This window comes from Lygodium microphyllum, chromosome 7, assembly GCF_053477565.2.
Source record: "Lygodium microphyllum isolate KBCC chromosome 7, Lygodium_microphyllum_v1.1.10, whole genome shotgun sequence".
In the NCBI taxonomy this organism is placed as follows: domain Eukaryota; kingdom Viridiplantae; phylum Streptophyta; class Polypodiopsida; order Schizaeales; family Lygodiaceae; genus Lygodium; species Lygodium microphyllum.
Window position 1 is genome coordinate 66,668,651 of NC_141141.1, and position 23,352 is coordinate 66,692,002.

General features: G+C 40.7%; 1 protein-coding gene across 1 annotated transcript in view; it reads left to right on the top strand.

Moving 5' to 3' along the window:
- The first annotated feature begins 237 nt into the window (after nucleotides 1-237).
- Nucleotides 238-23,352, top strand: part of LOC148033544 (monosaccharide-sensing protein 2-like) — a 40,247-nt gene continuing 17,132 nt past the window's right edge. The window contains exon 1 of the mRNA XM_087681487.1: nucleotides 238-647. Within this exon, the coding sequence (XP_087537613.1) occupies nucleotides 569-647 (79 nt within the window). The 5' untranslated portion in view covers nucleotides 238-568. The remainder of the gene's footprint in view (nucleotides 648-23,352) is intronic.

A 23,352-nucleotide genomic window follows, 5' to 3' on the forward strand; every position in this document is an offset into this window, starting at 1 on the left:
GGGAGGCCTATACTGATGACTCATGAGTAAGCAAACTGTTACTTCAGTATTGTGAAATGTAAGGGGAAGGGCGCATTTATTTAAAGATGGGAGCACTGACGGCACACAAGGAAGACGTGTGAAAAGGAATGTTAAAGGCGGGCCCCCGGGTCGGGGTGGGGCCGCCTGGTCCCATGTTAAAAAAAATAAAGGAGGGTCACAGGACTGTGGTCTTTCGATTAAGGGGGCCTCTTGGCGAGGTTTAAGCACTTTGGCAGGCTATTATTAACCGACACATAAACCCCTTGTATGTGGCTGTGCCACCTCGCCTTCGCTTTTCTCCACCGTTTCCTTCCTGCACAGCCATTTTCTTCTCAGGCAGGCCTCCTTTTGATCACAAAGATGGCTTCTTCTTCTTCTTCTTCTTCTTCTTGTAGCTCGAAGTAAAAAGGCCGTGTGGTGTCAGTGTTTCTTCCCCTTCTCGCAATTTGCAGCTTAAAGTAAAAAGGCCGTGGCGTGAGTGCAGCTGGATGATCACAGTACCTCCACCGATCAAATAATTGCTTGTCCCTGCAAGCCTTCCGCAAACATGAAAGGAGCGAGAGCCGTGGCCGCAGCTGCTGCCCTCGGCAACATGCTCAACGGATGGGACAGTGCTACCCTTGCCGGTCAGAGTTCCTCTCGTGATAGGCCATGCATTTCGCTTTCTATTTTCAATATCTCCATGAAATTTCCTTGCTGGAAGGAAGTATGAATCTCCTGAAGGAGAACGTGAGGCGTTTTGCTTCTGTTCCATTGGCTTTGGATAATTAGATCAAGTCTCACAGTCGTTTCTGAAAGGGGAGAATCCGATGTGTATTGAATCGTTAATTTGAACAAACTAATCCTGAAAGGTAGTTGAAAGAGCTTACAGACAGATTGCTCCAAGTTAAATAAATGTCTGGCACATCGACCAGAAGAACTAACCTGAGACAAAAATCCCCTTACAGTTCTTTACAGAAAGCTTTTGACTGACAGCTGCAATTATTGGGCTATAATTATTCTGGCTTCGCCAGATGATGATTTTCGATGGGAATAATTCATAAAACCACTGATCACAGAGGCCTTATTTAGGCTTTCCAAAACAGGTATAGACGTCTCTGCATGGCTCTGCCCGTGCATGAACGAGTAGGAATTGCTTTTGGAATTTGCCCTAAACTGTCAACGGAAGTGAAGCGAATCATGAGAGTGCTCTTTTTTAAGCAGTTGGCTTGAAGGCATCCTGAAGTTGGATGGCTTGAAAGTTTTCCAGATGGGTGCAGTGTCAGAGTGGCATGTCCTGTATAAAAGCATCCCAATTTAGCATGCCAATGCATTTTATGCATACTTCCATTTAACATTCACATGCTGTCAGGAATCCACTAGCTTGAGTTGCATGGACCTGTCTTGATACTGTTGGTTGGATGGGCATCGATGTGCTTATACTTGGCCAATCACACAGATGACCATTTAACTTGCCAATGTATGCCAGTGGATGGTCATTGGCAGGATCATTACTTTGGTTTGGGAATGGTGCTGAAGTGGTAAGTTATTTGTTTGAACAGGTTAGTATAGCTACTTCAGTGGAAACATGTGCTATGATCAGCGAGGATTCAAGTTTTGTGATGATATTTGTGATTGTTCATACTCACGAATACATGGTGACTGATCAGGATGTCAGCAAATGTGCTCAGTCTATGTTGAATAGGCTACTCACAGTAAACCTGTTTGCAGGAACTGTACATTTGTGGAAGTTCTGTACAAATGACTAGCTGTTGCAGAATTGTAAGACATGTTATTGCACATAGGTGACCTGGACACTGTTCAAAGATATGCTTGGGCTTTCACTGAGAAACATAGAATGTATGAACATGATGAAAACACAATAACTCAGACAAAGCAGAAAACAGAAAAGTAGGGAAGGAGTGTAGAATCTGACGAATGAATGAATGAATGTTGTAATTGGTGAGTGAAAAATAAGATAAAGTATGATGCTCAAGGAGCAGAGATGTACCACAACCACTGACTCTTGTGAGAATGGGCTGAGGGAGAGTGCCAGAGTGTCATCCTCTGTGTATGAATCCTGAGTGCAGCAATAGCACCAAATCCAATGAACATGCAGCTGGTGGAGGTGAGGCTGATGTCATGCAGCAGCTGAGGGCCAGTTGGATTGATGAATGACTGTCTGATGGTGAATGACTGAAACCTGATCAACAACCTGCTGAATGGGCAAAATGCAGATCAGGCTGAGGTGTATGACTGAAAACGTAGCTGGATCTGATCAAAATGCAGGCTGGATGGAGTTGCCTGCAGGGTTGCAGGTGATGAGGAAGACTGAAAATGCAGCTGGAACTGATAGTCACCTAGCTGGAAACAGGCTGTGACAGCTGCAGATCAGGTGCCTGGCTGAGGATGAGGTCTCAACAGCAGTAGGATAGGTCGTCTGATGTGGATGACTGATGTAGATACTGGAAACTAGGTTTTGGCAGCTGCAGCAGGGTATGGAAGCCTCTGAACAGCAGCAGACTGGTTGAGGATGGTGGCTGAATGGTGGATGATGACAGTGATGCATATAGATGTAGAGGGTAGGCAAAAGGATGGAGGGTGGTGTGCATGCTAAGTCCCTTTTATAAGAATAGTTGGAGCAAGAAGATGTCTTATGTAGCTGTCTAGAGTGTCATACAAAATGGCATAAATTCCTTCTTAGGGCTATTTTAGTGAGCCAAAAAAAGCCAAAAAATAGGGTAAGCAAGTGTTGGTGGCTCAACGCATTGGACTAGTACCAGTTGACCTGAAAGGAGGGCATTGAATAGATTTTCAAAAAACCAAGAAGCGTCTTTGTGTCTCTTAGCTCACTTTTTGTTGCTTGGGACTCTAGGCTCACATTATGATTGCTTGCCTTGGTCAACCTTATTAGAATTAGCTATTAAGGATAGTGGAGGCTTGTGGGGCCCATTGAGACCTTAGATGATCTTGGAATGTGTGGGTTGTTCCATTTTAGGGTGGATTAGATGGTCTTGTAAGTTGCACAATCACTTTAGGTATCGAGTTTTAGTGATAATTAGGGTTGGCCATGGTTGAATAGTTGTCCAACTCTTTTGATCTCAACCACCACTCAATAAAGATATAGTCTTTGCAGTTGCCACCCGTCCTCTATTGTGATCCTCAACTTCTAACCTACTTAATGCTGTCTAGCACACCTGAACGAAGTTTTAAATGTTTTCCTCTAAAATGAGATGGATCAACTTGGTCACAAATTCAAGTTCATGTGCTATTCACAATTAGAGCTTTTATTAGTCACTACCATAAACATAAATCTTGCATTGGTATGAAAAGTTCCAGCCATATATCTCAACGATTGCATTGAAGGAAAACGAAAATGCCTAAGTGGTGTGCGCAGCGAGAATGGAGTGTGTTCAACAGTAGAGAGTGCAGAGAGAGTAGAGACTTGAGTTGGGTGTGTACCAGTGTGGTACACACAAAGAATGAAAGAATGTATTTATGTTTTAGGGTACGGTACATTTACACCCGCAAGAGTGCGGTCACATGTACAAGTAAAATATATACACGGGAAGTGTAGTGGTGTGCGCAGCGAGAATGGAGTGTGTTCAGCAGTAGAGAGTGCAGAGAGAGTAGAGACTTGAGTTGGGTGTGTACCAGTGTGGTACACACAAAGAATGAAAGAATGTATTTATGTTTTAGGGTACGGTACATTTACACCCGCAAGAGTGCGGTCACATGTACAAGTAAAATATATACACGGGAAGTGTAGCGAAGGGCCTTTACACCCAACAACCTCCCACTTAAAGGTCATGAGCAAACCTTTAACCAACTTCCACTAGTCGAATACAATGCTCATGTTGAGCCTTTGCAAGATTTTTTGTGAGAGCATCTGCAGGGTTATCTTGTGTTTTGATCTTAGTCAGTGTGACTAGACCATCATCCTGAACTTGTCTGATAAAGTGGTACCGTACATCAATATGTTTAGTACGTGCATGAAACATGGCATTCCTAGCCAGACATATAGCACTCTGGCTATCACATCCAAGTACAGGTGTTTTGGTGGGCAGCCCAAAATCCTTGACCAAGCGACCAAGCCAAACAGCTTCTTTCGAAGCTTCAGTGGCTGAAATATATTCAGCCTCAGTGGTAGAAAGTGCTACTATCTTTTGCAATCTAGAGCACCAAGAAACTGCCCCACCAGTCAAGGTAAATATATACCCACTAGTAGACTTGCGAGTATCCAAGTCACCTGCCATGTCTGCATCACAATATCCCTGCAGATCTAATGTACCCTTTCCATAGCAAATACATTTTCTTTGTGTGCCCTTAAGGTATTGAAAGATGCATTTCACTGCCTCCCAATGTGCTTTGCCAGGGTTTGACATAAACATGCTCACAATTTCCACTGCATGAGAAATGTCAGGTCTAGTGGCAACCATAGCATACATGAGTGATCCACAAGCTGAAGCATAAGGAATACCCTTCATAGAGTTGGCTGCCATGTCATCTTTTGGGCAATCAGCTTTGCTGAGCTTAAGGTACGGTGGTAATGGAACACCAAGTGACTTAGCATCTGTCATAGAGAAACGATCAAGTACTTTGTTGATGTACTTTTCTTGTGAGAGAAATAAGAGCTTCTGCTCTCTATCTCCCGTCACACGCATGCCCAAAATATGTTCAGCTGCACCCAAGTCCTTCATGGAAAAGGCTGAATTCAGCTGTCTTTTCAATGCATTAACCTGGCTCTTATGCTTACCAACAATAAGCATATCATCCACATAAAGCACAAGGATAATAAGGCTTTCATCATCAGCCTTCTTTGTGTATAAGCAGTGATCTGCATTGCTTCTTTTAAACCCATGTGAGAGCACGAAGGCATCAAACTTCTTATACCACTGTCTAGGAGCTTGTTTCAAACCATACAAGCTTCTCTTAAGCTTGCACACCAAATGCTCCTTTCCTGGCATAACAAAGCCCTCTGGCTGTTTCATATACAGCTCTTCTTCTAAATCACCATGCAGGAATGCAGTTCTAACATCCATCTGATCAAGTTCAAGATCCATAGATGCAACAATAGCAAACAATACCCGAAGAGTCGTCATTTTGACAATAGGTGAAAAGACTTCCTGAAAGTCAATCCCCTCTTTCTGAGTATAACCCTTAGCCACAAGCCTGGCTTTGTATTTGGGTTTGCCATCCACACATTTGATTTTGTAGACCCACTTGTTAGGAATAGCTTTCCTATCTTTGGGCAATGAAACCAAATCCCAAGTATTATTCTGATACAATGACTTCATTTCTTCCTGCATAGCTTGCTCCCACTTTTTCTTTAACTCACATGACAATGCCTCTTTATATGTAAGAGGCTCACTCTCATCTGTGAGTAAAATGCAGTCCAAAGAGGGATCAAACCTCTGTATGGGTCTCCTGACACGTGTAGACCTTCTCACCCAATGATCTGTGTTATCACGCAATGGATCTACATCCAAAGGAATGTCAATGACCTCATTATTTGGCTGCTCAGGTTGCTGTAATAAATTTTCAGGCTACTGTAATTGATGTTCAGCATGCTGATTTTGTTGCCCAAACTGATTTTCAGCATCCCTTTGCTGCCCATTTGCATCTGGCTCAATAATGACACGCTGATTATCATAACTAGCATCAGATGGAGCTGAATTTCAGTGGCTGATGGCTGTTTAAGTGGCTGATCATGCTGAAATTTCACTTTCTTTTTGTCTACATCACTAGATGTGGCATTTTTCAGCAGCTTTGATTCATTAAATACCACATCTCGGCTGCGTAGCACCTTTTTCATGCTTGGAACCCAAACTCTATAACCCATTTCACCATCATCTCCATAACCCATGAAAATGCCTCTGAGGGATTTCATGTCAAGTTTAGTTCTGCTATCAACAGGCACATGTATATAGCATTCGCAGCCAAAGACCCTTAAGTGGTCATATGAAGCAGGTTTGCCAGACTAAACCTCTTCAGGGATGCCACTATCAAGTGCACGATGTGGAGGTCGGTTGCAAATATGCACCGCGGTTTTAAGTGCCTCCCCCCAAAACAATTGCGGGAGATTAGCTGTGGACAGCATGCACCGAATCTTCTCACACAAAGTGCGATTCATTCGCTCAGCCACACCATTAGATGACGGATTATAAGGGGCTGTAAGCTCTCGTTTAATCCCATTTTCATCACAAAAACTATTAAATTGTTTAGATACGTACTCTCCCCCATTATCTGTTCTTATGCATTTCAGTTTTAAGCCCTTTTGAGTACTAACAAATGCATAAAACCTTTTAAAGGCATCCAATGCCTCACTTTTCTGCTTAAGCAAATAAACCCATAGCTTTCTAGAGTGGTCATCAATAAAAGACACAAAATAACGGAAACCACTATGAGTTTTTATTGGCATGGTACATACATCGGAATGGATGAAATCCAAGATACATGCCTTCCTAGAGGCTCCATGAGAGTATGAACTCTTTACATGTTTTCCAAAGACACAGTCATCACAAAAGTCAAGCTTTGAGTTTTTCACATCAACTCTTCCAAGTGAAGAAAGTGCATCCAAACCCTTTTGGCTCATGTGTCCAAGACGCTTATGCCATAGCTCCATGTGTGACTGTACTTCTGCAACTGCAACAAACTTTCCAGGAAGTGCCTTGCAATGAAGATAATACAAAGTTCCCTTTTTACCACCTCTAGTGACCAGCATAGATCCTTTTTGTATTTTCCACATTCCACCACCAAAGGTAGTGTAGTAACCCTTGCTATCTAACTGCCCAACAGAAAGCAAGCTCTTCTTAATGCCAGGTACATACCTAACATCATGAAGAATCAATTCCTGGCCATTTTCAAGAGCCAGGTGTATGGTGCCCACTCCTTCAATGTCACATGCATGATTATTCCCTAGGTAAACTTTCCCAAGATTACCTGCTGCATAAGTAGAAAAACACTCCAAAGATGGAGTTACATGAAATGAGGCACCACTCTCAACAATCCACGATTGTGACAAACCATCATGAGCAGATAACAAGGCATCTATCACATCCCTTTTAGTGATATACATGTTTTCCATTGTCATAGCATGTGAATCTGAAGATGCAACCAACAAATCAGCATCTTTATTGTCTTCTATCTCCTCAATGACAACACTAGATACCATATTTGCCTTTTCTGTTTCTTTAGGGGTAGAGCTGCTATCCTTCTCATTCTTTTTGCCTTTTGCATTAGCCTGCTTCTTGCGTTCTTGCTCCTTCTTATAGTACCTACAATCGGGCTTTTTATGCCCTTTGCGTCCACACTGATAGCAAGTGACATCTTGCTGTTTTTCTTTGCTTTTGCTGTGATTTTTATGCTTATTTGCAGCATTTGACTTCTTTTCAGTCCATCCTCTAACATTATAGGCTGATCCACTGTTTTCCCCACTAGACTTGCGTCTAATCTCCTCATTGAGGATAGAACCACGTACACCATCAAATGTCAAGTTGGGGTTGTTGCTCAATGATACAACCAATGCTTCCCATGAATCTGGCAAAGTCATGAGCAAGAAGATAGCCTTTAGCTTAGGATCAAAAGCCGGCAAGCCTGCATCCTGTAACTGACTCAAAATACCTGTAAATGCAGCCAAATGCTCTGAGGTGGGCTTAGACTCATCAAGCTTTAAGTTGACTAACTTTCGCATGAGATGGACCTGATTAACAGGAGTAGTATTCTCATATGTAGCTTTGAGTTTCTCCCAAACTGCATATGCACTGTTGAGTCCCTTGATATCAACCAAGATATCATCAGTAACTGCCATTTTGATGTAAGTAATGGCCTTTTTATTCATTTTAGCCCAATCTTCATTTGACAAAGGAGCAGGTTTTTGTTCTGCCAAAGCATCTTCTCAATCCTTCAGAAAAAGGATACCTTGCATACGATCTTTCCAAAGATCAAAGCCATTGCCATCAAATTTGCGAATCTCAAAAAGATTCTTTGTGTCAGCAGTGGATGCACTTCTAGCCATTTTTCAGCAATAAATTTCTGCAATAGAATGCTGAATGCAATCAGCCAATAGCAAGGTTGCTGTATATAACAGCAAATATACAAACTTGCACTTCAAAGTGTGCCCAAGAAGCAGATATTTTACTGTAATTGCAGTCCAAAGGGCTGATTACAGCATATACACAAAGCAAATCTGATACATATGCATACAAGACAGCTCCCACTTCAATAATACATCACCGTAATGCCCAAATGCAATAACCTGAGTGCTGTATGTGCCACTGTTTCACTGCACAATGAGCATTCAGCAATACATGTACCAAGAGAAGCTGCCTTTTCATAACATTTGATACATCCCAAGTCCAAATTTCTCCCACTTAGCAGTGAATCTGCTGTAATTCCACTGTCAAAGCACAAATCGGCTCAAAATACATCACTAATGTGAAAAGCCCCAAATTTTCTGCAATAAATCTGCCCCAATTGCATTAATACATGTTTCCGAGAGCATAAAACGGGCAAATTCAGTAAAATTTCATAAAATTTTGCAAAAGCCCCAAATTTTCCGGGTCCAAGTGTGCACGAATGTCAACCAATCTGACTTAGCTGAGCAAAATTTCACCAATACAGCAAAAGGCCCAAATTTTATGGGTCCAATGTTGAGAAATTTTACTCAAACGAGCAAAATTTCACCAAATTTGGCGAAATCCCCAATTTATACGTGCACAATGTCTGCAATTTTGACGCAGATGTCTGTATTATGCATGAACAGCACTAAATCTGGAAAAGCCCCAAATTTTCTGGCTCAAATCTGCACAACTGTGAGATTTGTGCTTGCGCACGCGAACCGGGGCCTGTTTTAATGTGACAAGTCACAAAAATTGCAAAAAATGACTGTCGTGACCTGTCGACTGATCACACTGATCAGAAATGAACTGCCGCCTGTCCACGCTGACCACGTCAGCTGTCGCCTGACTGTCGCTGAGCAGATTTGGCTGTCGCCTGTCCACACTGACCTGTCAGCTGTCGCCTCACTGTCGCTGAGCAGATTTGGCTGTCACCTGTCCACGCTGACCTGTTTCTGACCTGACAATTGTCTTTCCAGCTGTCGCCTGAGTAAAACGTGACCTGAACACTGTCGCCTGACTGTCTTGAACAGAAACGTGACCTGGAAAGCTGACGACTTGACCTGTGCTGACCTGGAATGGCTGCACCTGACCTGTCTGGTTACAGACTGAGCAAAAACGACCCTGCAGCACTGTCTCCTGTTTCGCGCGTGCTCTCGCCTGACCAGCAGAGATGACGACTTGCTGATTTCTCACGAGCGAAGCGCTGGCGATGTCTCGCATAGGCTCCAGGAAGCGCGCACACCTTAGCCGAAGCTCTGATACCAGTTTGAAGGAAAGCGAAAATGCCTAAGTGGTGTGCGCAGCGAGAATGGAGTGTGTTTAGCAGTAGAGAGTGCAGAGAGAGTAGAGACTTGAGTTGGGTGTGTACCAGTGTGGTACACACAAAGAATGAAAGAATGTATTTATGTTTTAGGGTACGGTACATTTACACCCACAAGAGTGCGGTCACATGTACAAGTAAAATATATACACGGGAAGTGTAGCGAAGGGCCTTTACACCCAACATGCATATTAAGAAAAATGTGAGACATGTCTTATGGATGAATATGCTAAAATGTTTAGTGCAGCTTGAAAACATTCCCTTTAGCATCATAGTTGTCTTATGGCTTAGCAAACACTTAAAACATAATCCTTGGGAATACTCTTTTGATACTCTATACTTGGGGCCATTCACACTTGAATTTTATTATCATGTTTCACTTAGACCAATCATCTCTAAAGGTCTACTCATGTTGTGTTCAAGGCCAACAATTTTTATTCATACTGTTTACCAAGAAAAGAAAATAGAATAATAAGCATCTTATATCTCCCCAGGTAAAATCAAGATAAGCTTTACATAAGATTTATCTAATATATTGCAATAGAAAGGCCAAGTGAGGTCAATCACTCGTCTGTAATGCGAAACTACACGTGACTCTAAATGGAAGGTGTTAGAATCCCAAGTACTCCCCACATCTCTATCCAAATTCTAGAGATAAGAGTCTTTGCAATAGATGTGTCTTGTAGATTCATGGCAGTGTTATGTCTTATTGTTGAAACAGACCAAGCGATAATACTAGTAGTTAGCTCCCATCAGTGACAATGTACCCTAGTTCACTCTGTCTTCAAGAAGTCTAACATGGGGGTTTATGCTCAAGGTCTATCCAAAAATAAAAAGGGTTGGCTTCCTTGAAAATCCTTGTGTCCGCATTTTGGTTCTCTATCTGTTACCCAAGTTAAGTCACTATTATGAGCGTCAATTTTACCTTGCAAGTCTATGCTAAAGGCTCTTCTTTACGCCCTTGGGTGTTGGGGCAATCCCCTAGGTAGTGCCTTCGTATCTCCTTTGGTGCTCTGATACATTTGACACAAACAATGGGAAACGTGTCATAGCCAAGGCAAATGCCAATAGCCAATCTCTTATATAGTATTAATCTAAGAAAGAGTGAGATTTTCCCAGGTCTAAAGCTATCATCTAATCTTTTTCAACTGTCAAGCAAGAAGGAAATGCCATTTATACCAATGCTGGGTACTCTACTCCTTAGGATTTTGATATATTATAAAAAGATGACATTGCAAGGTGTGTCGAGAGAAGTATCCCTTGCATATCCATTCTTGAGTCTCATCGTAATTTTTAAAGAACTCTCCTTTGAGATGCCTAGTTGTAAAGATAAACATAAATGTCCGACAATGCATGGCAAAGAGGAATGGATAAAGAATAATACAATACTCAATGTATATAATACACTATGCAAAGTGAATACAAAACCTCACACTCTTATCTCTTTGAAGGACCAGGGTAGAGAGATGAGCTGGAGAGTGCATCGTATTCTATACGAATCATGAATTGCCCAGCAAACAGCCTTTGTGAATGATCAGCAGCTGCAAATGCAGATTTGTGTGTTTGGATTAGGCAGTGATAGCTTGCACTCAATGGGCAATAGGCTGAAATTGATGAAGAAGATGCATGCGGCAGAGCTGAGACTCCAAAACACAGTAGTATAAAACGTGACCGTGTGCGAAAGTCTTTCCATTTCCAAAGAAACCTACAATTTTTGTCTCCACTGCTGTAAATTCTTTGAATTTTCCATTGACTCTAGCCGTATATTCAGCCTTTAATAACAATACATAGCCTTTGCAACACACCAATCCCTTAAACATTGAAATTCTTGTTTCCTTTTTATCACTGATGAGAAACCTCTAGCATGTTAATGGTATATTAACAATATAGAGCGAAACATTCTTGTTGTCTCTCTCGTTGACAACAAAAGTACTTGAAACAAAAGATTGCACTCACTGTGTTTCCAATTGAGGAGAAAAGGATAGAGAAGTTGATTCAAAAGCAAACCCTCATTGTCATAGTTAGAGAATAGAAGAATTGCAACAACAAATTTCATTCCATGACTCCATTTTTAACACATTGCCATTGAGCTATGAATCCACAAAAGCCTCAATCAACTGTTGCAAGTCTCTCTCCTCACATTGCGTTTTTTTTTCCCTTGCTCACATCTCCCATGTTTTTTCTTTTTACCAAGGTCTCTCTCCCTTGCTAAGTGGTAAACATACCGGTAAAAACTTAAAATTCTGCTCGGGGTCATAAAGACCGTAGTGGGACCTCAAATCCCGCAACATGACAGCACTTCCTGCACAAGAATGCACTTCAAAACTAAGTGGCAAAAAACACCTGGAAAGCATGCGAGTTACCACTCAAGACTCCCATTCCTTAACACGATTCATTCCTTAACACGATTCTTGCTATGGGTAAGCATTGAAAAGTTGAATGAACAATATTTACATTACTTGTTCCGTTTGTTCACATGTAGTGACACAACCACAGCCAACTATTATCACACACTAGCATCCCACCCCAAAGCAGCGAGGGTATCGGGCAAAGGGTGCTCATTAGCTGACCAATGGCTTACAAAGACTACCAATACTATAGAAGTGATGGTTATCTTAACCCAGGAGTCCAAAGGGTCATCCTAAAGAGACCAAGGCATTAGACAAAGGATGCTCATGGGCTACTCAGTGGCCTACAAGGACATGCAAAAGATGATGAAACCGCTTTGAAGTTTTTTTTGTTTTTGGTTATTTTTGGTTTTTTGTTTGTTTGTTTTTGTTCTTTCAAGTATTTGTGTAACAAGTCTTCCTTTCGTGGATGGGTGGTAATTCCGTGATTACAACTTAGTTATCGCAACAACATTTATTATAAAATTGAGAAATGCAAATTAACTTACAATCTTGGACCATGTACACGTTGTTGGCCCCAAAGCTGGTGTCTCTTTTGGTATTTCTTTAACTTAATTGAAGAAGAAGTTGATGTACAATGGGGTTCTCCCAATCCCTTTCAGTATTCCAACTCCCTTTGCTGTCCAAAACGACCAGCAAGTCTTCAATCTGATTTGCCCTTTGATGCGGGCAGTCAATTGTGTTGGAAGAGAGGGAGAGAGACAGAGTGGATCAGAAGATGAGCCTCAGCTCATTGTTGTTCTTTTTCCATTATTCTTCATCTTTCTCACTGAAAGAGACTTACACACATAGGTATGACTAACCAAGACAACTGTGGTTAAGTCACTGACTACACCGACTTATTGAATGTCACATGTGTACAACTGTATCCAGCTAATGTCGGTCACACACATAAAGATAGACTAACTGAAGAGTAACGGGAGCTTGATATTCTAACACTCTCCCTCAAGCTCAAACCATGTGATAAACTTCGATTAGCTGTCTAAAGTATATGAACTTTTCTTTACTAAGAGACTTGGTAAATATGTCTACTACCTGGTCTTCAGTCTTCACATGAATCAAGTCAATCTATCCTGTAAGAACCATTTCTCTGATGAAATGATAGTGAACCTCAATATGTTTGGACCTAGCATGGTAGACAGGATTGCTAGTCAACATAACATTGCTGAGGTTATCACTGAAACCAGCCTTCCTTCTTAGAATGGGTGGTGATAACTTGATTTAAGGGTTAATTACAGCAATAAATAAATGCACATAAAATGAAATACACACTTAACCATAACATTCTTGGACAGTAGACACCCTGTTGGCCCCAAAATTGGCGCCCCTTGCGGTATTTCTTTAGCTTTCATTCAATTGGAAGGAGTACAGCTCGAGATTCTTCAATCTCCTCCTGCTAACCAATTGCTCTTGTTGTCATAAATGACTAGCAAGGCTTTTGGGTCATTTGCCCCTTGATTCACCCAGGACTTCTTCTCCAATTTGACCCGTGGCTGGCCAAATGCTGCCCCAAATCAATTTGGGATGGGCTGGCTCTTGAAATCCCTTGATAATCTTCAATTATCAGCTGCTGATTTCAGTCCCTTGAGCCTTCAATCTTTGGCACGAATCCCAAGGTGGCCGTTAAACCCTAATTTCTACTGTAAATTAGGGTTTACTGCAGAAATTACAGATCAGCCCACCAAAAATGGCTGAGATCTCCTTCAAATGACTGAGAATTGCTGAGAATGACTGAGCATAGGTTGAAGGAGATGAGAGAATGCTGTAGAGAGAAAATTTTGAGATTTGTCACGAAGAACTGATCAAAATCAGCTGTTGCCTTGCTGTACCAGCCCCAAACGGATGCAACAATAACAATAGGAGCATTATAGACTGTGATTTTCAAGAGAAAGTGCATCAGCAGCAATTGCCAGCTTCCCAAGGTCAAGAATATGCAATTTCCATCACTAAAATGGTCTCCATTGGCTGGGAAATGGCCCCAAAAGCTAGCAGTAATAGTCCAACACCTCTTCCCAACAGCTCCAAAATGAAAAAACGAGATTTCCCTCTCCCTTCAGCCCTATTTAACCTTTCTCCCACTTGCACGGGAGAGTTTTGCCAAGTGGCAGCTTTCCTAATTCATTTTCAGTAATTTCTAGTCATTTAATTAATTTTCAGAATTAATTAATTCTAAAAATTAATTCAGCCCATAATCCATGCCCAAAAAATTTTCCTTGCTCATCCAAAAATTAATTGGCTAGGCCATTTGCAACCCAAAGTGATCCCATGCATTAATTGACCCTTGGACAAGCATTAATCCATTAATTAATGCCTAGTCCCTAGTGTCACCACTGACATTTAATGGCCAATTAATGGTCCTAGGGGCAAACCGACACCAAAATTCACCTAGAATCTAACACAAGTGTAAATTGTTACAACTTTTGCCTTTGACACCTATCTTTTTCATAGGGTCCTTTGGCCTTTAACTGCGAAAAAGTAGCTTGCACCTCACATGTGCAAAACATGTGCATCTTTTAATTGCACATTTGATTAATCCTTTAATTAAATGTCAATTAAACATAAGCAAAGCATCAAATTTTTACATCCTCGTGACAATCACAATGCAATTTCACTTTGCTTTCCAGCTATATTCCCAAGTCTTTCAGCAGTTTCATCAACCATGCTTCGCAAGCCGCTAAGGTAGCTCCTCTGTACTTAGCTTCTGTATCAGACAATGCGACAGTAGGCTGTTTCTTACTTTGCCAACTGATCATACTGCTGCCCAATCCAAATGCATAACCACTGGTTGACCTCCTGTTATAGGCACAACCAGCCCAATCAGCATCAGTAAACCTTGTTAAGTCAAGGGATTTTCCATATGCATAAAACAGCCCATAATCTGTAGTGCCCTTTACATATCTCATGATCCTCGTGATTGCATCTAAATGTGGTTTGCGAGGCTTTTGCATGAACTGAGTAATCAGCCTCACTGGAGAATATAAGTCAAGACCGTGTTATGCGAGCGGTGATTGAGAGCAAGCCTCACTCACAACTCGACAACGAGACGTTAAGGAGTGCCGGTTGGGGTAATTGACTTTGTCGAATGCATAACACAACTTGAAAAATTCAAATATTCGATAATACACCACAAGCCACATATAAAAACAAGACAAAACACAATGCCTCTTGAAGCTCAAAACAACTAAAAACCCGAATGTGGGTAGAACATTACACAACCACAATACAACGAAAATACCACGAAAACAAACCAAGTGAGATATATTTTCGTACCTTAACAACCTTGAGCCGATGCTCGGCGCTTTGACACCCAAAAGCTCCAACTTCCAAATTGGCATGACAAGAGCTCACTCTGGCATGCGACCCTCCACTCTTCTCTCTCACAAAATACAATTGTAATCAAGGGGGAAGGCCCTTAACTCTTCAATCTCCTCTCCTTATATAGTTTTCTATCCACACTCACATACATTAGGCTTTTTGCTTTCAGCTTTTGGCTTTTGCTTTTCTACTGCTTTTCACTATTTTTGTTTTTTTTGCTCTATGCCTGTTTGCAACTTGTTTGGAACATAAATTCGTCATTTGAACTCCGAATACAGTTGTTCGGGTACGATCGGAACGCATCTAGTCGACAAGCCAACGCGGGCAGAATTACGAAAATCCATCAAAACTGAGCAAAAATATTGATTTTCGTAAATCACATGATTTTTCTCAATCTTTTAACTTGGACGACTTATTCCCTTGGCCTATTGTTATTGTAATTGCACACTCTTTCACCACACATGTCCTCTTTTCCTTCAAGAAATACTCATTGACGATGTAAAACTTACGACCTTGTTCTTTGATCCTTGAGTCTTCAAAATAAACATTCTCTGGATATAAACCTGTTTTTTTATGCAGTGTGCCCTAGCAGGAATATGCTATGAAAGAGAACTCTGTGCACAACCATACATGATTTAGAATAATAACAATTGATCTAATCCATGACATGCTATCATTCAAACAATGCTCACACAAAAAATATGGATGCATTGGAAGAATTGTGCTTAGCCTATCTAGATGTGATCGTGCGTCATGCAAAATGCAAACATAGTTCCTTGATTATTTAAATCCTTATCCTCGCCTCTCAACTCTCATCAATAAAATATTAATCTCCGCTCCTTCCATCCAAAATCTCACAATCACTCTAGAAAATGATGGTCCTCAAGATGTTGACCAGATAAGAACAACCCATCTCACAATTGGTGGCGTCCTTCACGACTCTCTAAACTCACCCAACCTCCTTACACACTCAACCAGAGGTTCCTAACTTTGTGATGAGCATCCCAAATATCGTGTGTGCAAGAAATGTGCGTGCTCAATGACAGGTGCTCTCTCATGTATACGTGTATCTAAAACTTACTGCATATAGCTGCAGTGGACCTCATGCCGTGCTAGTGCTCAATGATGGTGCAAAACGTGTATAATCCTAACCCATGGCATGGAAGTATATGATAAGAACAGGAGACGACCCCCAAGTGTAGTGCATCAACAAGTGCAACGTGAAGTGCTCGTGAACCCTTTATCCCTGTGATGTGCAAAAGTCTCGACAACAAAATATACCTTGTTCCTCAATGTTCAGTAGCTATTGACAAACACAAGCTTCATCCTGTTCAAAAAAATACCAAGCTCGACCAAGGCTATCAAGTTTCACACTCAACAAATCAAACAAAATGATAGAAGCAAATCCTAGGCTAAACAAACACAAGAAATCCAACTACGAAACAAACTGTCACGCAAACAACCAAACTAGCAAAAATCAAACCTAACTATAGTTTGGCTAGGGCTTTTCAGTTTTCAGAAAAACACTTGACATATTTAGCCCTCCCCCTAGTCTGCAAACATTCATGTGCAGCAGTTGCTTTCATAAAACGATGCAACATTTATGAGCCAATAAAAAATCGAATCCAATGATCTATCCACAATCTTCTCAACAAACACAAATGGCACATTTCTCTCAAACAACTCCTTTATATGTAGACATAACTCATCCAAGAAATTCTCATCAAAATTCTTCAGACAATCCTCTCCATCTAAGGAAAATATATCATCCTCCAAATTCTTCAGATCCCTCAAATCATAACCACACTAAAAAATGTTCAAATCCCACAAATCCCAACCACAATCCAAAATCTTCTTATCCCACCTATCCTCCCTAGGAAAAACCATGTTATTTTTAAAGTCTCTAAATAAAATTTTGACCCTTTCTTTGTTGCCAATGTCAAATTCATCCATTGATTTATCTACAACTTCTCCTAAAGATACTATGCAAGGATCTCCTAACTCAATATCCAAATCAAACACAACATCAAAAGGAGTCAACTCCGGATTCATAACACCACAAAAACCAACAACATCCACAAATGGGGTCACTCCAGGACACCCAGCCACATCACTCAACTCATCAACAATACAAGACTCCATCGAGTCTTTCACACACAAAGAGTGGTAAACACCTTCCATAGTATCCTTACAAGAAACCTCATAAGAAACTGAAGAAACTTTCACGTCTTCATCATCACAAATAACATCTTCACAATACAACAATTTTGGGTCTAAAACCTCAACCAAAGACTCCTTAACTACCAAATCCCCGACTACTTCCTCACAAACCTTTTCCAACTCTATTATCTTGATTTTAAACCGCTCTTCCCTCAAATTCTCAATTCTTTTTAAAGCCTTACTTAAATTCTCTCACATCCTCACCAATGTCACTCTCAAGATCCTCAAAACCCCAATCAGAATCATTACAAACAACTTCAAAACCTTCAGGAGAACTCAAAGAAACTAAAAGACTATCAGATGAAGTTTTCTCTTCGTCATTGTTGCCTAAATCAACCAAATAATTATCTACACAACTATCAAGGAGTAAGAGATTAGGTCTACTCAAAACCACACCATCAACACCACAAATAAAAGCCTCTCCAGGGCTACTCAAAACATCACCAAATAACTCACAAGACTTAACTGAGTCGACAACACCAATACCAGAATCACAACAAGAGTCAGAACCCAAAATCTCAATACTCTCTTGATAAAAAAACTCATAACCAAACTCACAACAAATCTCAACAAACTCGTCAGGCAACAAATTCGAACCCTTAACTTCATCTTAAAAACTTACAGTTTCTAAGCCCTCCCCCTCATAGTTTTCCAAAAGACTCAAAAAATCATCCTCTATTCTCTCTTCATCTTTCAAGCAATCAGATCCATCTATACTATCACCAAGGCAAACAAGCTCACTCTCTAAATTGTCTTTAATTATCAATCATTTTCAATAATCACAAGAAATCAAAACAAACTCACATTCAAAATAACAACAATGTCAATTTCAGCACTCAGTGGGGACATTAAAAAAGAGATGTTATGCGAGCGGTGATCGAGAGCAAGCCTCACTCACAACCCGATAACGAGATGTTAAGGAGTGCCGGTTGGGGTAATTGACTTTGTCGAATGCACAACACAACTTGAAAAATTCAAATATTCGATAATACACCACAAGCCACATATAAAAACAAGACAAAACACAATGCCTCTTGAAGCTCAAAACAACTAAAAACCCGAATGTGGGTAGAACATCACACAACCACAACACAACGAAAATACCAACAATTCGAAAATAAACCAAGTGAGATATATTTTTGTACCTTAACAACCTTGAGCCGATGCTCGGCGCTTTGACACCCAAAAGCTCCAACTTCCAAATTGGCATGACAAGAACTCACTCTAGCATGCGACCCTCCACTTTTCTCTCTCGCAAAATACAATTGTAATCAAGGGGGAAGGCCCTTAACTCTTCAATCTCCTCTCCTTATATAGTTTTCTATCCACACTCACATACATTAGGCTTTTTGCTTTTAGCTTTTGGCTTTTGCTTTTCTACTGCTTTTCAGTATTTTTGTTTTTTTTGCTCTATGCCTGTTTACAACTTGTTTGGAACATAAATTCGTCATTTGAACTCCAAATACAGTTGTTCGAGTACTCAAAACGATCCGAACGCATCTAGTCGACAAGCCAACGCGGGCAGAATTACGAAAATCCATCAAAACTGAGCAAAAATATTGATTTTCGTAAATCGCATGATTTTTCTCAATCTTTTAACTTGGACGACTTATTCCCTTGGCCTATTGTTATTGTAATTGCACACACTGTCACCACACATGTCCTCTTTTCCTTCAAGAAATACTCGTTAACGATGTAAAACTTACGACCTTGTTCTTTGATCCTTGAGTTTTCAAAATGAATATTCTCTGGATATGAACCTGTTTTTTTATGCAGTGTGCACTAGTAAGAATATGCTATGAAAGAGAACTCTGTACACAACCATACATGATTTAGAATAATAACAATTGATCGAATCCATGACATGCTACCATTCAAACAATGCTCACACAAAAAATATGGATGCATTGGAAAAATTGTGCTTAGCCTATCCAGATGTGATCGTGCGTCATGCAAAATGCAAACATAGTTCCTTGATTATTTAAATTCTTATCCTCGCCTCTCAACTCTTATCAATAAAATATTAATCTCCGCTCCTTCCATCCAAAATCTCACAATCACTCTAGAAAATGATGGTCCTCAAGATGTTGACCAGATAAGAACAACCCATCTCACAATTGGTGGCATCCTTCATGACCCTCTAAACTCACCCAACCTCCTTACACACTCAACCAGAGGTTCCTAACTTTGTGATGAGTATCCCAAATATCGTGTGTGCAAGAAATGTGCATTCTCAATGACAGGTGCTCTCTCATGTGCACGTGCATCTAAAACTTACTGCATATAGCTGCAATGGACCTCATGCCGTGCTAGTGCTCAATGATGGTGCAAAACGTGCATAATCCCAACCCATGGCATGGAAGTATATGATAAGAACAGGAGACGACCCCCGAGTGTAGTGCATCAACAAGTGCAACGTGAAGTGCTCGCGAACCCTTTATCCTTGTGATGTGCAAAAGTCTCGACAACAAAATATACCTTGTTGCTCAATGTTCAGTAGCTATTGACAAACAAAAGCTTCATCTTGTTCAAAAAAATACCAAGCTCGACCAAGGCTATGAAGTTTCACACTCAACAAATCAAACAAAATGACAGAAGCAAATCCTAGGCTAAACAAACACAAGAAATCCAACTACGAAACAAACTGTCACGCAAACAACCAAACTAGCAAAAATCAAACCTAACTATAGTTTGGCTAGGGCTTTTCAGTTTTCAGAAAAACACTTGACAACGGGTAAAAGTCAAGTATATCAAGCTGCCCATCATCTGTCAATATACAGTCACATTCTCTATGTCATTCCCAACATCAATCTGCAGCTTGACATTCTGATTAAGAGGTGTCTCCATAGGCTTGCATTCAGCCATACCATACTTCTGTAACATGTCATGAGCATACTACTTCTGTAGTAGCTATATACCTTGAGGCGTAGAGACTACCTCAATCCCAAGAAAATACTTCAGCTCACCAATGTCTTTGACTTTGAATTCAGCCTGTAAACATGATTTAATTTCAGCAATGCCCTCTTCATCATCTCCAGTGATGATAAGATCATCTACATAAATCACTAGAAACACACATATCCATGATCTGTCTTCTTCGTGAACAGACTGTGATATGCATCACCCAATCTAAATCCATGTTGCTGTAAATAACTGTTGATCTGAGCATTCCATGCCTTAGGTGTCTGTTTCAATCCATATAAAGCCTTTTTCAGCTTACATACATGCGAATATAGCCTTCAGGCTACTCCATATATACTTCCTCAACCAAATCACCATTCAAGAAAGCATTCTTGCCGTCCATTCGCCATAATTTCCAGCCTTTGCATGTTGCCAAAGCAATGACAGCTCTGACTGTAGCCATTTTAGCCACCCGACTGACAGTCTCCTCATAGTCAAGGCCATACTGCTGCGCATACCCTTTTGCAACCAGCCTGGCCTTATAGCATTCTAACGAACCATCTGACTTGCACTTAACCTTGTACACTTATTTGCAACCAATGGGGACTTTGCCTTCAGGCAGCTCAACCAATTCCCATATCTCATTTTCCAAGGCTGCATACTCCTCATCCATGGCATTACACCAGTTATCATCTGTAATTGCATTATCAAACTTTGTAGGTTCTTTGTAACCAGTCACACTAGTCATATATGCATAATGGCGGGCTGAATAACTAGTGTATGTAAACTTGTCAAGTGGTTTTGTGACTCTCTCAGATTTTCATAATTGTGGCTTACTTTAAGCTTGCCTCTCATGAGACGGTACATAACGACTTTGCCTTGCTCCAGGCATCATAATAGACGGAATGCCCAACTCACTATTCAAACTGTCACTGTTGGATGACTCATATCCTACTGTAAGTGGATCTGTCACATCCTTAAGCATATTTTCTTTTTCCTTATCCAATCTCCCCCTCACTGACATATCCATGTCAGTGGACGTAAGAGTGTAACTGCGCAAGCGTCCTGACCAAGGACTTACTGTAGGTGATCCATCACTTGTAGGACCACTCATAGATGTACTCACTGTAGGTGTATTTTCAGCATTACTAGTGTTGGTTGATCCATTAGTAGCCACTGCAATAGGATTACCATACCACGATGCCAGCTCATAAAAAACACCTTTGCTAATCAATGTCTCATGTGTAGACGGTACATAACACTTGTAAGCTTTCCGGTCTTGTGCATAACCAAGGAACACACTCTTGACAGCTTTAGGATCCAATTTTTTCCTCTTTTCATCAAGAATATGTACATATGCAATGCTGCCAAATACCTTGAAGTGTGCAATGTCAGGCTTATGATCATATATCCTCTCATATGGAGTTACATCATGAATCCCTGTTGTAGGGGTTCTATTTAGTACATAGACAACAATCACTACTACTTCAGCCTAATAACCATTTGGCAAACTCTTCTCATTCAGCATAGCTCTCCTCGATTCCATCAGTACCCTATTTTTCCTTTTTGCTACACCATTTTGCTGCGGTCTATAGCTACAAGTTAACTGTCTTTTGATTCCATATTTAGCAAGGTACCTGTCAAAGTAATTAGAGACATATTCTCCACCTCTATCTAATCTAAGACATAAAATTTTACAACTCAACTCATTTTCAGTATGCTTCTTGAATGCATCAAACACATCATCCTTATGTTTCAGTATGTAAAGCCAAGTGTATCTGCTAAAATCATCAATGAAGGATACATAATAACGAGCACCACTAAATGAAGCATTATGAGACGGACCCCATACATCTGAATGTATCAATGTAAGGGTCGTGAGCTATTTTGTACATGTCTCATAAATGAAAATCGTGCCTGCTTTCCAAACTAACATACATCACATACATGTCCAAAGTCATGATACTTGAACTTAGGCAATCTAAGCATAATCTTCTTATGCTGCATAGATTTCAGCTTTTGTACATTCACATGGCCAATCCGCTTATGCCATATTTCAACATCCTGTATAGCACCACCATCACATGCAAACATGGTTGCTTTCAATTCTGGAATTGACGCATCAAGAGTAGACATTCTGCCATCTCTTCGGCCTCTAGCAATCAAACAAAGCATTCATCTCTATTAAATCTCACTTGCAGATTCTGTTCTGCCATCTGTCCAATTGACAAAAGATTCTTGGTTATTGTAGGTACTTATAGTACATCATGCAGACTCTTTTTCTTGCCATCATGCATCAACAAAGATACAACTCCTTTATGCTGAATAGTGTGCTGGGTGTCATTCCCAGTACAAACATGTCCATGCGAACCTGTAACCATCTCATCAAACCATTCTCCATGGGGTGTCATATGATTTGAAGCCCTTGAATCAATGTACCATCTTCATCTCTGTTTTGCCTAGATGCATTCTTAGACATATGCTACATGGCAAATAATCTGTCATCGTGATCATTAGAAACTTCTCTAGATGAAGCATAATTTCCATGCTGTCTATCCTTGGCTTTCATGTTAGCCGGCTTCTTATGACAATTTTTGGCTATATGTCCATATCTACCGCAATAATGATAGTCTTTGTCCCTGTTGGATTGATCATTTGACTGCCAGGATCCTCCTTTGCCTCTAGGGAATCTTCCCTTGCCTCGAAAACCGCCAGATCCATGCTGGCCGTATTCGTGCCATGCCAAGCATTCTGCTGTTGCTGTCCATAAGTGTTTCGAGTGTCTCCTCGATCTCAAAAAGAGCCACGGCCTCTACCGCCTCTGCCATGCGGGCTAGAGTAAAGAATAGTGTCTGCTTTGAGACACACTAGAACCTGTATTCAGCCCAAGCTTAACTTTCTCATGTAGCAGCAAAGCAATCAGCTCATCCCAATTAGGGGATTTAACTCTCACAGAAATAGACGTATCAAATGCTTTATACTCTTTGCCAAGTCCATTCAATGTCATTGCAATTATATCATCCTCAGACACTGAAGATCTAATGGTCGCAAGCTGATCCGCTATGTT